At 47.9% G+C, this 14653-nt stretch overlaps 1 protein-coding gene across 1 annotated transcript in view; it reads right to left on the reverse strand.

Moving 5' to 3' along the window:
- Positions 1-6509: 6509 nt before the first annotated feature.
- Positions 6510-14653, reverse strand: part of XPNPEP2 (X-prolyl aminopeptidase 2) — a 51284-nt gene continuing 43140 nt past the window's right edge. Inside the window, exons 18-21 of the mRNA XM_078880636.1 lie at positions 12192-12254; positions 11965-12041; positions 9707-9805; positions 6510-6737 (exon numbers count right to left, since the gene is read on the reverse strand). Of these exons, the coding sequence (XP_078736762.1) occupies positions 6510-6737; positions 9707-9805; positions 11965-12041; positions 12192-12254 (467 nt within the window). The remainder of the gene's footprint in view (positions 6738-9706; positions 9806-11964; positions 12042-12191; positions 12255-14653) is intronic.

The following is a 14653-nucleotide window of genomic DNA, read 5'->3' on the forward strand; positions in this document are numbered from 1 at the left end:
AGGTCAGGATAACACATTCTAGTAGATAAAGTCATTTAGCATTGGACTTGCGATCCAGAAGACTACGGTATGATTCCATCTCGCAGTTGAGACAATGGGAGGAAGTTTATCAAATCCCCACCGCCTCTGTGTACAGAGCAGCATGAATATATAATGGGTACTCGATCATCGACCGAAAGGTCGCGTGTGGTGGGGTAAAGTGTGGGTACTCTCACCTCCATGAATGTCATCTTGCCAACGAGGAAGAGTCGGCCAAAACACCCACTCGAGTTTCTTTAGCGCTCCCTTCAGCGTTAGTGTTCCAAGCAGGGACGTGAGCAGGCAATAGCAGCGCCTTTACGTCTACCCAGAGCCGTCCCTAGGGCACGGCGAGTCAGGGTGCCCGCCCCGGGCCCGCGCTTTGGGGGGACCCGCGCTTTGACGTCACGGTGTCAGACAAGACTCGGCTTTACTTTGAAGGCCCCGCACCCTTCCTACGGACGGCCATGCCTTCACCTACACAAATACCAACGAGATCCCAGAAACATTGTGTTCAATGCGATGGGTTTCTCACCTCTGCGGTCCCTGGACGAGAGGTTGCAGGCAGATTGTGATAGCCACCAGCACACGCACTGTGATGCTTGCGACTGGACCGATGCGTCACCAAGCTATGAGATGTTGTGTCTCTGCATGCTCTATTTATTGCTGACAAAAGACTGGGGGGAGGGGGAGTGGATTCATAGCCTATTAGCAAATACAAATCTAGATATAATGTAAATACTGTTTTGGTGGTGACGTTCGTAACTAAGCAAATAATGAACACCCTATGAGGGTATTTAAATACGTTAAGATGACGTTATCGCACTTTAGCAACATAACTTCACGTATCGTGAGCATAGGCATAGGATTGGGTGGAGTATTTGATGCATCTTTGCCTGGCTAGATCACCTGACCACACAACAACACTGAACGTTATACTCTTAGTTCTTTCGGTAAAGTCACGTAGGTAAAAAATGAAATTAAAATTAAGAAAAATAAAACAATAAAAAAATACAAAATCACGACGTTTCGGAGGCAACACAAGTCTCCGTCATCAGGTGGGACCGTCACAGCCAGATTTGCTGCATCAAGTGAGGCAAGGATTCAAGATGTAAGCCCTTAAATGCAAGTTGAGGGGGAAGGAGAGGGGGGGGAGCTTATCAGAATGTGGTAGCCAATGAACGTATCTGATAAGCTCCCCCCCCCTCTCCTCCCCCCTCAACTTGCATTTAAGGGCTTACATCTTGAATCATTGCCTCACTTGATGCAGCAAATCTGGCTGTGACGGTCCCACCTGATGACGGAGACTTGTGTTGCCTCCGAAACGTCGTGATTTTGTATTTTTTATTGTTTTATTTTTCTTAATTTTAATTTCATTTTTTACCTACGTGACTTTACCGAAAGAACTAAGAGTATGAATCCTTGCAGTCACGAAAGCTTCAAATCTAGAACACTGAACGTTAGTTTAGTGTTGAGATCACCTGACCATGCAAAACACTGAACATTAGTTTAGTGTTGAGATCACCTGACCATGCAACAACACTGAACGTTAGTTTAGTGTTGAGATCACCTGACCATGCAACAACATTGAACGTTAGTTTAGTGTTGAGATCACCTGACCATGCAACAACATTGAACGTTAGTTTAGTGTTGAGATCACCTGACCATGCAACAACACTAAACATTAGCCGGGTATGATGGCGTTCGCCTGTGATCCAACGCGCGAGAGGCAAGGGTTGGTGGATCACGCAGATTTTTGTGAAACTGGCCGGGCTGCGATGTGCCCAGTAGATGGCAGTGGAGGGGAATTATGAGAATGTCAGATACGTAGGCCCAAGTGTTTGGAAATGCTGAGCCATGTAACTCAGCTCCCGACCCTTATCTCAGCTTACCACCGACTGCGCTTTCTCACTGCATCACAAATCACATCAGAATTGGTTTCCTAGCACATCATCCTCCACAAGCATATGGCATTGATAATAATGATCATCCTTAAAGTGCAGATAGATATCAACCATCAGAGAACTACAGAACCCTCGCCCATAAGAAATACCCTGGGCAATTGTTGTTATTTAAAGGTATCTGTTAAATCACGTTTGCTTCTCATAATCGACTGAGTGAAACTGAAGTTTTCTTCGCACTTGACACAAACGGTAGTAAGATAGACACCAATATTTGCCCACATCCTATCTGACATGTGATCTATAATTGTAGACGTGAACTGTCGAGCTCCAGTTGCCACACGAGAGGACCTGACAGCACAGCTATTAAAGAGTCGTCTTTATTTTCCATGTTTATTGTGTAAAGATGGCCTGTAACGTTTGTTATTCTTGTTTTTACAAACATTAATTATCCTCTGGAACGCAGCTTCACATTCTTGTCTGTGGAATAAACAATTGCAGCATCCAACTAACATGTTGATGCATAGTCAGAATCACAATCCAAAGCTTTGCATCATTCCCTTATCTGAGGGAGAAGTGCTGTTAGCGAGTAGCACCTATGAAGGCCGGCACGGCACATGCAGGGGTGGGTGGCCAGCACCACGCCCCGCCACCTTTGTCTTCCTAGTGGTGATGTTTCACACCGCACCAGCGCGCTAACCACAGAACTACCTTCATTTATGTTCTTATCAGTTTAATATTTGATAACTGGGACAATCTCCGCTTATTGTAGTTTTTTTAGTGAATACCCGTGATAAGAATGTGTAATTCCCAGCACTAATGGCTAGTTCCCTTGCTCACGTAAGCACGTGGACACTTAAATGTTGATCTGAACTCTAATCCTGGTCATTCACAAGTCATGAAAAGAATGCTCTCATGTCAATCTGTGCAAACATTGGTTTATGGAATTGACGTAAAGGAACTTTGCAAGTGCCTTGCTCTGGGAGTGTTTCTTTTGAAAAATACGCGGCCCTTATCCCCCTGTGCAAAGAGAATAACGCACCTGAGCGTGGAAACGTCCCCTCTCGGCCATGCAGTAAAGTGTGACCAGGTATGACAAAGCCTTGAATTGAATGCAGCTCCGTACATTGTGTCTCATGTTGATGCGATGTCACGATGAGCATGCGTGGCGTTCAGAGAATTGTTTTAGGTGTCTGGGGAGTAAGTGGTGGTATCTCACACTATGAGATCTCTTTTACCAGTGGCAAAATATAATGGTAGGTTTTTACCCTTTTAACTGGTACAAAACTGACACCTTTATTCAAAACATGATGCCTTAAATAAAGGTGTCAGTTTTGTACCAGTTAAAAGGGTAAAAACCTACCATTATATTTTGCCACTGGTAAAAGAGATCTCATAGTGTAAATGTTTACCCCGAACTCTCAATACTCTGATATTGCACTGTTTTTGAGTTGTACGCCTTCTGGTGTCATCTGGCCCTACACCAATGGGGACTAGGCTCTAAAGAAAGCCGTCTCGGGTGTGGGCCAATCAACTTCAAGGACAGTGCATATTATTATCCTTATCAGAGTTGCTTCTTTTTGTTTGCTTCATTGACTACTTGTGTTGTGGTCATTGCAAACATGATGTCTTGAATAAAGGTGTCAGTTTTGTACCAGTTAAAAGGGTAAAAACCTACCATTATATTTGGTGGTATCTCGTTTTATCGACGCCTATCTCGGTGTAAAGTTGCACGATTTTTAACGATGTCCCTGAATTAATGTACTAGGGACACACTTTCATTCTTTCAAACGATCCACACGTAAACATTACATCACACAAATCACCCATTCAACGACATCCAATGTTCTTGTATTATTTTAATAATTAAATGAGGTAACATAATATATCATAATATATCAGATGTAATTTAAAGAGTATAACATATCAAACAAAAGTAAAGTTAACGATGTTACAAGTACAGATTGAATAACAGAAAAGTGTCTAGAGCTTAACTTAAGCTCTGGAGGTATCAAAGATCTGTCGTGGAGTTTGACTCTCCACAGACTTAAAAGTTGCATTACCCGACAATTAGCACGTGTCCTTTATGTTTTAGCATTCACAATTAACGTCCCATGAACATCACGCCAACCGACGACCTCCACGGAATTTCCGTGACTATTCTCTGGATGATGACTAAAGTGGAACGCACCAGGACAATGTGTCCAGTCAGTTTAACACGTCGGCTTTCGCGACCAATATTGCCCATTAGAGGTTTTCTCCAACACACAGGTGTGCTGTATTAGTAACGAATTGGCATGTTCTGTTTACGTGACAAACCTTACTAATTGTGTGTGTCGGGTGGTGGCGGGTTTAACGACACATTTATATTTATGCGATCTAACCCAAAAAAACTCGATTTTGGACAATATGTCCAGTATATTCTTGGTTCTTTCGGTAAAGTCACGTAGAAGGGAAATAATAAAATAATAAGACGCTGTCTTTCTGACAGCTCTGTTTCTTCACCTGAGGACGGCTGCTTGCGTTGTGGCCGAAACGTCGTGATAATTTCATTTCATGTTTTCATTTTATTACTTTATTTCCCTTCTACGTGGTTTTACCGAAAGAACCAATAATATGAATCCATGCAGTCACGAAAGCTTTAAATCGAAATATGTCCAGTATCAATATATAGGGACATGTCGTGAGGCAAATCTGGCCACACACACATAATGGATTATCAGATGCACGCCAAACTTTAGCTTTAAATATGTGGGGGGAAATTTCTTATCAGGAGAATACGATGGTAATGTCTCTCCTTCGGTTGATGAAGGGACGGTTTCCAAAATGTTACTTTAAGACAATAATTATTGATTGCAAGAATGATCACATCGTGAGAATCCAAAGTGAAATTGCCTTTGTCTTTAGACAATCAGGAAAAAGGCATGTGCAGTGAAAAAATTTATTGTTTTCACAGTTGACGGTGAGATTACGATATGCGCGGCTTACAAACAGAGGGTGAATAATTCAATCAGTTGGACAGCTCACGCACCGCCTCATGGTTACTCCAGGAGGACATCAGGTCCAGAGTTCATGTAGAACTGCCAGGTCTTTCCACAGAGTGGCAGACGGCCCTGCTGTTATGTGGGATTGTAAAAAGGTTACATTGGTGTAAGGCCGATGCGATTCAGTCTCCACTCTTTTTGCAGCAGGGTCCTGCCGTGAAACATTAAACCGATTGCTTTGTGAGTTGTGTTTGCACGTGGAACGCCACAGCACCTTCACGACTTAGGATCGTAATTCAATTCAAGAATCCGTTATTGTTAGGGCTTGGTATTGCCGTCTCATTTACCCTGCTTCATACTTTCTTGGTCTCGGTTTGTTGCACTTTGTTCACTCCACGTGCCCACATGGCACACGAGCGTAGCACACGATTATCATACAATGTGCGTAATTGATTCTCACATCCACAATTGGACGGATGTATCGTTAGCATAGGCATAACTTTGGATGAACGATTCGATGCATCTTTGCCTGGCTAACGACACTAATCATTATCTGGATGTGATCACACAGATTTGTGTGAAACTCCCCAAACATGCCGGGCTGCGACGTGGCCAGAAGATGGCAGTGGAGGGAAATTATAAAATGTGCTTGTGCATATGCAAAGAAATTTGTCATCAGCATAATCCGCGTCTGTGTCACCTAGGTTGGGGGAGAAAAATATCCGCAAATTTTGTTTTAAAAAATGTATGGGTGTCTCTTGGCCACATCTAAACCAAGTTGAGTGTCTATCTTAGCTTGATGATTGTTGTGGACTTAATTTACTGATGTTGTAGTCTGCAGTGGAACAACGCAGACGTCCAGAATAAACATCTCAATCGAAACGCAAACATTGCACCACCTCCTGGCATTGGTATTTTACCTCGAAGACACCGGCAGTGTAACCATTAATCGCATGAGAACGTCAACAGGCCGATGCGCACATCTCCTTCATTTAACGACAAGCCAGAGGAGTGCGACTGTGGTCATGCAACCCAAACTGTGGACCAGCCGCGTGGTGGTGGCCAAGCACGTGGCTTGTAATCCAGACAGTGAGGGAGCCAGCGAGGGTCGGTGGATCTTGCAAATTGCTCAATTTTGCGAGGCTCCCTTTCCGTGGCCATTGATGTGCAACACCTTGGCTCACCAGCAGAACGCAGGACAGAAAAAAGTGTGGACTCATATAATCTCCCTCTTCTGTATGAGATAGAATGTTGCCCCCTCGCACGGGTGGGTTTTCTCTGGGTGGTCCGATTTCCTCCCACATGTATAATAAACACTTACTAATTCGCGGAAAACATCTTCATAGAGAGAATGTCAGAACAATTGTTGGCAGCGCCAGCTGACCGACTGCCTGCTGCTGCTGCCTTCCAGCTCATGCCTACTCAGCGACGATTGCGAGATGCAATCTGCATGAACGACGACGCAAATAAAGAAAAAGAATTGCTAAATCATCTAGTTATCGATTAATTTATTTACGAAGACGAGCACCGGTTGCACGTCCGTTAAGCAATGAGAGAGAGATGACGTGATCCCCGCCCCCCCCCCCTGCGCCCCCCCCCCCCCAGCTCAGTGGAGGGCGCGAGGCACGAGGAGCGCGGTGCAGAGTGCGGCGAGCAGAGCGAGGCGCGCCGAGGCCCCCACCGCCCCCACCGCAGCTGCGCCTCGGCCTGCCTCGCCACCGAACGGCTCGGTCGCTCTGCGCAGCCATTCGTGCTCCTTCCTCAGGTTCTGCTTCATCAGCTCGGCGCCCACCTCGCGAGATATGGCAGCGTTGTACCGGTTCAGCCACTCCACCTGGGGAACGCAACGCGCCACGCACGGCAATCGGTGGGACCCGTCGCTGATCAAAACAGAAGCCGTGACGGTGGAGTTCGCCGGGACTGCCTGGCGGGCCGAGCCGGCTGGTGGCCGTGCCAGAGCACCCGGGCCAGCGCAGCTGAATGTCCTGGATTCGAATTTGGTTTGAAGCCACCCGTGATTAACGTGGGTTCTCGTGTGTAGTGAGGTCGCTTTAACTGAATTTGTAAATAGACAACAGCACACTTTGAGAGCGTCACGAAAAATAAAAAAATAAAAAATATTCCATCAGATGCCTGGCATGGCTTCTTGATGCTGGCGACCCCTGTCAATGCCTCGTGGATGAAGCTCCATGAACGCATCTCGTTCATATATCGAGGTATTACTATAACCAGGGAGAGAAAGTCTCAAGAGGCAGATAGAGAACTAGGGAGAGACAGAGCCGCGTTAAACAGTTGGCGTGGTCTTCAGCCGGGACTTAGAAGTCTCCATCAACTGCAAGTTGCCGACTACTTCCAGGGGCAAGGAACTCCGGAGCCCAGCGGTCAGCCCGGCTTTGAAGCCTGCAGCGCGGTGAGGGCGAGGAGGAGGGCACGATCGGTGCATCTCAGCGGAGTCTAAGGCCGAATAAAGTTCCGTCATCTTCTGGGGAGATTTTATGACACGATGTGAATTCACACTGCTCACTACGCAACTTCCGTGCCGTGACACCATTAGTACCAGGGTGACCCAAAAAAAACGGGCCCCGTGTACACTTTATGTGATATCTCCTTTATTTATTCACCGATTGCCCTTATTTTACAGAACATGGCAGAATCAACGACCGTGAGTACACCAAGACCCCAGTGGGAGCTGGGACAAAGAATACACTGTGTTAAATTTTACTACAAGACAGGCTCGTTTAAGAAAACCCAGGACAGTTTCATGCGTCAGTTCGAATGTGAAAAGGCTCCATCCAAAAGCAGAATTCAGAACTGGGTGGCCCACTTCGAGAAGTATGGGACCGTGGAGAACCTCAACGCTGCCAGTGAGAACCGTCCAAGCCACTCGGGACGTCCCAAGAAGCGAACAGCCGAGCTGGTCGAAAGTGTGAGAGAGTCTCTCCAGCAGAGTCCGAAACGCTCTGTGCGTAAGCGAAGTCAGTCCCTCGGTATGTCCCGTGAGACTTGCAGGAGAGTGCTGGTGAACGATATCAGGGCTTACCCATACAAAATACAGACGCTGCAGACCCTTACAGCCTCAGACAAGAAGCAGAGGAGCGCTATGGCAGTCAAGATGCTCGAGAAGATCGAGGAGACACCAAGTTTCCTTAACCTCCTTTGGACCTCAGATAAAGCCCACTTCCATCTTGACGGAAAGGCGAACTCCAAGACAAATGTCTTCTGGGGGTCCTCCAGACCCAATGAAGTAGCCACCAAGCCCTTGCACTCTCCTAAGTGCACGGTGTGGGCTGCAATCTCGGCCAGAGGCATCATCGGACCAATCTTCATCGAAGAATCTGGCGCAGCAGTGACAGTCACCAAGGAGCGGTATGTGGAGGTCCTCAAAACCTTCAAGAGTGAGCTCCAGACCCTCTACCCGTCGCTCATGAGCAAGTTCTGGTTCCAGCAAGACGGAGCAAGTTCTCACACCTCAAACTTGTCCCGAGATTGGCTGAAAGAGAACTTCGGAGGCCGAGTGATCAGTCTCAAGACTGATTTTGAGTGGGCACCCCAGAGCCCGGACCTAAGCCCCCCAGATTTTTTTCTTTGGGGATATCTTAAGGACAGAGTCTACGCAGGGAAACCCAGAACCATCACGGAACTCAAGGAAACCATCAGGGAGGAGATGAGAGCCATTACCAATTCAGTCTGTAAGAACGTCATGGACAACTTCGTGCTGCGCCTCAAGAAATGCACGGGGCTAAATGGAGGCCATCTAGAACACATGCTGTAGAACGGAGAAAAAAAGGCCAAAGACCCTAGTGTTTTGATTTGATGTTTTGAATATAATAAACTAGTTATGACCAAAGTTTCATTTCATTCGGACAAAACACTAAGAAACGGGGCCTAATTAGAGTTGGGGCCCGTTTTTTTTGGGTCACCCTGTATAATAAAAAAATGAATGGGCGAGAGAAAAAAATATATATATAATAGATGTAAAATTTCAAAATGTTATGGCAGGAAGGGCTGGCATCACCTGTCAGTTGCACTTCTGGGCAAACCTACGATGGTGCGTTACGTAATCTCGCTCGGGTACCCTGGGCGTGTGCTGTGGGCTCTCAAGGTAATACTCCCAGCATCCCCACCGTCAAGGCAGCTTTCACCTGATTGTGCATTCATTACTGTACTCAGGAATAGATGCATACCTTTAAATCCGCGTTAATACTCGTAAAACGATGCCACACATGCATCATTTGTTAAATGTTCTTATTAAATGCGATGTACAATCAACTCCTTGAAAGAACAAACAAAGAATCGTGACTCATAACATCAAATCAACTAAAAATGTCAAGGTGATTTCCTGCTCAAATAATTATCATTGAGGCAGACATCACGTCTTGTTTACAGCTCTGAGCCAGTTGTGGAAATGCCACATTCCTATGACAGGGGCGAGTCTGTCCATTGTGCAAGCGTTGTTGACTTTCACACAACGTTGTACAGGACACTAAATATTTCATACACTTGACCCGGATGCAGAGGGCGGTGATGATGGAAGGACGACGAAAAGGTGCTGGGGAAGAGTCGACCACGTTCTGAATGAACGTTAGACATCGAGCACGGGACAGGATGGAAACCGTCCGAGTTGAAAAAAACAGAGAGAAGAGAAGTGACCACGACGAGAAGATATCAGCGAGAGAAACGGTCAAGTCTCAACAGATCAAAAGTCCAGGGGTCGAGAAGAAGACACGCGAACCAAGTGTCGCTGTAATACGATCGTTCCGTCGTGGTCAAGAGGGAGACGCGTGGCCTCCTCGTACCCCCTACCTGCTTATCGGACAGCAGTGACAACTTGATCAGCTTCTTCTCGTACGGAACAAGGGTCACGGTCTCGAAGGTCAGGTATGTTTTCACTCCAAACGTGTACTGCAGCGGTCAGTCGGCGCACACACACGAGGTTGATCAAGAGGTCATCAAAACAACGGGGCAATGCGGGTTATCGCGTTTGCTGTAAACCAATGAACCGCCCAGCCCAGTCCAGTGTTTTTGCACGGTTTCGCTGTCGTTTTATATGGATTTTCACAAATACGACTTTTTAATAGAATAAGAATTTCAACTTGCAACACGCCATTGCCGCACAATGTTTGCTCACTCTCTGCAATTTCCCAAGCTCTGCGGTCCTGTATAAAGTGTTATTGGTAAATTAATGAGTGTTCACACGTGGGAGGAAAGCAATGCACGAGAGGGGGAAACACTCAATCCCATACAGACGGAACAGTTGTGAAGTCCACATTGTCTGTACCGCTTTCTCTTGGCTAGACAGGCTACGGGCTCCTCCTGAACGCCGATGGGAAGAAGGAGTTTCACGATGTTCGTGCGGTGATCCACCAACCCTCGCTGCTGCCTCGACACGCTGGATCACGGGCAGCAGCCACGTGCAGCAGCGTAGCCGCCGCCACCTCCTCCCGACATCTGCCTATTCCACAGTCTCCAGCGAGTGGGACATGTGATGTTGTACTGCATATAGCATATTAGGTAGCCACTGGAGTTCCATATTCGGAGGCCACTGCAGCTATGCACTTTTAAATCTAGATTGAAAACTAAAGACTTTAGAAATTATTTTTGTGTTTAGTTTGTTCTCCTTCCCCTACACCTCCGATTAGCAAGGTTGGATATGTATGGTGCGAAAGAGGTTCAACATACATACACATGCAATCGGATAATTATCAAGACGCTAGAGGAGTGTGGGGGAGGAGAGTTAGCCCTTGGGCCAGACCAGATATCGGTACCACGCAAGGTGGCAAAACTTCAATGGTGCCATTTTATTTGTTACACCAACAGAAGTAAAATAATATGTGATAACCTTTCCAAATGAGCAGCTGTTTAATTTTCCTCGCAAGAAACCTGTTTTTGCACCTATCGCAAATCTCGCCGATCTTACATGAACATGCTAATCTCTCACATTGACATCACTCGCCCTGCCCACTTCGTTTATGACCCTTGGGCTACACCCATTTTAAACCTTTAAAACCGTCTGCCTCAGCAGCTTTCCTCTTTTCTCCTCTTGATGACGATCGCTTGTGTTGTGATCGAAACGTCGTAGTTTGTTGTTATTTTCTTTCAACCTATCTACGTGACATTACCAAAAGACCCAAAGAATATTTCATAACATTCATGCAAGTATTACCAATAACTTTCTTATCCTATTTGGACATGGTTGAAATCTTGTTGGGGCTCATCCGAGCATCCAGAGAGGGAGACTGGTGGGGGACCCACGTGACAATGCCACCACATCCTTACCATTAGCGGTGCTATGACGATGTTAGCGTGCATAATTGATGGGGTTTTTTGTCATAATGTATCATTTATACTTGTGTAGGGGTGTTACGGAGGAGCTGTATGTATGGGATCACACGGGAAACTAGCACAGTGGGCGGGGCTTCGTGAGCACACGGGAGGGTGCTCGCAACGACGTCCGCACAGGGCAGCCGGGGGGGGGCTGACCCCAGCGGGGGGGTTCGGGATATAAGGGGATGAGCCGGAGAGCTCAGGGCAGAACGTTTAAGTAAACTCTTGAAGACCGAAGACTGCCTAGCTAGAGCCCTGGACTCCCCTGGGACGCCGCCCTTGTCAGGGCCGCGCAGGACCGAGCCAGCGGCGTGGTCCCGTGAACCAGAGCCAGGACTCTGGGACTCCGGGTACCGTAGCCCGACTGACCAGTGTCGGGCCAGACAGCCTCCCCTAGCCCAGTATTTGGAGGATTACGAGGCAGGCTAGGGGTAGCTAGCCGTGTGTTCCCAGCTATCCGAGTGAGGGGGCCGATACCCCCTCCAGTACTGTATGTCCCCAGTGACTGTTGTGAAATAAATACGTGTGCCTCTACTCGGGTGTCCACGCGTCCTCAACGGTACTACACTTGTAACACACGCAGTATCTGTTCAGAGGCGTGAGGAATGACTTCCGGGTATTGGCCATGAGAGAGAATCGTATTTGGTTTTGGTGTTCGCAGCGCAGTCCGATCACCGCCACACGACCGCACCACAAAGGCACGGTCACACACACACGTGAGTGGCACGCATACACACCACTGTATCTGCTTTTACGACCATCGCAATGTTCTCCAGACGAATTCCAAACTCGTTGTCCTGGTAGTAGCCAGGTTCTGGCCATGGAACACAAACACACACGGAGCAGTGTCAACATTAATAATCACCTACAGTATCTGCTGTGTATTGGGTAGTACCGTGTGCCAAGCTAGCCTATAGTGGCGTTCCAGGCAATATCGTGAAAGAAATGACGCTGTGATTCTTACCTATGGAGGTGAACATCCCTTCGTGCAGACCAATGTCGTAGGATGTCCCGATTCCCACAGGCCCTGTGTGGAGAGAGCGCCGAACATCCGACAGCCGCACGCCACACGCGAGTGGGGACATCCACCGGCACAGCCTCAACGGAGCAACAACCAACTACATTGAGACGCTGCCCTCGGAGTGTTGCACAAAGACAAATCGCAAAATAATATAGGATACATTCCTCAAGAGCCCTGGCCTAAGACAAACAACAACAACATTATCCCACCGTTTTAGGTGGCTCGGCGATTAAGTGAGAGGCGCCCAATTGGAAGGTCGAGAGTTCAAATCCTGTTTGAGGTGTTGATTCAGCCCATCATCCCTCCCAAGGGTCGATAAAACAGCTACCCATTTATGGGGGAGTTAACAGTGTTTGTTCTATAGATATACTTTCCCTGCCATAGGAATGTGGAATTTCCATCACTGGCTCAAGGCTGTAACCATGAGATAAGCACCATCTAATTTCATAAGGAAATCACTTTGTATGGTGATGGCCCAACTGCAGAGCAGTTCTGCTCTCTCAAGCTCTCACCCACACTCGTGTCTGTGTCTGTGCACACAGAGATGAAGATCCCTGTATTAGTCTTAACAGACTGTTCGCGCAAGTGCTGTTTGGCGAGCACCTACGAAAGGCCAGCAGAGCACACAAGGGAATGGGTGGCCAACACCACGCCCGGCCGCATTTGTCTCCCCCGTGAGCATGTTAATACACTGCACCAAGTACTCATTTGAGGCCGAGTTGACCTTGGGGAGGCAAAGCATCAGTTCAGGTAATCGTCGCTGGTGTCGACTGTGAGCAGGAATCGAGCCCAGGTGACCGGGTTTTGATTGCAGCACGCTAACCGCTACACTACCGCTCCCAACAACAACCGACATTCGCCACTAAGTGGCGGTGACATCACCACGGCGCTTGTGCCAGGCTATGTGCATGTTAAGGCCACGTGAAGTGTCGAACGCTCGCTGGCAGGAGGTCACGGGACAGACCCAGGTGCCATGGGTCGACTGACAGAGATTACTGGCCGATGCACCACCTGTGCCCCTACTGTACCAACTTGCTGTGTTTTAGCCACCCGCGTTCTGTTCGTTGTTGTGAGCGTTGCTCCTCGGCCCTCCGTTGTTAATGGAGGGCAACTGCCTCCAACTGCCCAGCAGCGTCCTTCACGAGCCTCCTCCACAGAGACTGATCTTGACACTGCTGGTACCAGTCATTAGCAAGTCCACTCAGCTCCACATCTTCCTGTACTACATCACTCCATCTCTTCTCTAGCCCGTGCTGCTCCCGTTTAGCCCTTTCTATCCGGCCGAACAAAAGCTGTTTAGGCATGCGGTGGTTGGGCATGCAGGTTACATGACCCAGCCAACGCAGCCTTGCCTGCCGAAGGAGCTCACCGATGGGACTTTGTCCAGATCTTTCAAGTATTTGTGGGCTCCTCACACAATACAGCCTGGTTAAGCCCAGGATGGATCGTAGGTAAGCCAGCCTAAATGTTTCTAATCAGCGAAGTCGTGCCATTAGGGGGGTCCACGTTTCGCAAGCGTAGAAAAGGGAGAGCATGACTGGCCGAGAAAACCCGAAGCTTCATGTGGAGCGACAGACCAGGTAGTTTCCACACCGCATTACGTAGCCAATGAAAAGATAATGCTGCTCGACTTATTCGGAGTGAGACCTCTGCTGTCATGAGCACTGTCCAGGTATGGAAAACTCTCCACAACTGCCCCATCACCAATTGGGAGTTGTGGGGGTGGAGTGACTAATGGTACAATATACCCAAGCAGGTGCTTAGTTTTGGTGGAGCTGATGGTAAGGCCCCACCGCTTAGTGGCATGCTCCAAAAGTTGAGCAGCAGCGCATTCAACTCCTCCTCTGAGTGAGCAGAAATCACTAGATCATCGGCATACGTAACATGGTTGACCAATAAGGAGCCATCCCTTGACCGCACCCCGGGCATAAATTAGCCTCCCGTTGTATCTGCACAAAATGGTAATTCCTTCCAGTACAGCCATCGAAGGCTTCACGAACTACGTGGTCAAAAGAGATGTAAAATAATGTGGGAGCCAGAAGACATCCCTGTCGCACCCCAAAGTGTACAGGGAAAGGCTCTGACTCCCGGCCACGTAGTTTTAGCTGGGCCCGCTCACCATCATGAAGGTCCTTAATGATCGTGAGCAGAGAGTCAGGGGCTCAGTAAGCACGAAGAACAACCCAGAGCCCAGGCCTACTGATGGTGTCATAGGCCTTGACCAGGTCAATAAAGCAGAGATGTAGGTCTTGTTGGAATTCCCTACACCTCTGCTGTAGCAGATGGACAGAAAATATGGCATCGGTCCAGGACTGCTCCTTCCTGAAACCACATTGGGGCTCCGCAAGCCTTTCCTTAGCGTGCCTGGCAAGGCGATGTTGAATGATCCTTGCCAGGACTTTTCC

Source organism: Lampetra fluviatilis, chromosome 58, assembly GCF_964198595.1.
Source record: "Lampetra fluviatilis chromosome 58, kcLamFluv1.1, whole genome shotgun sequence".
NCBI lineage: Eukaryota > Metazoa > Chordata > Hyperoartia > Petromyzontiformes > Petromyzontidae > Lampetra > Lampetra fluviatilis.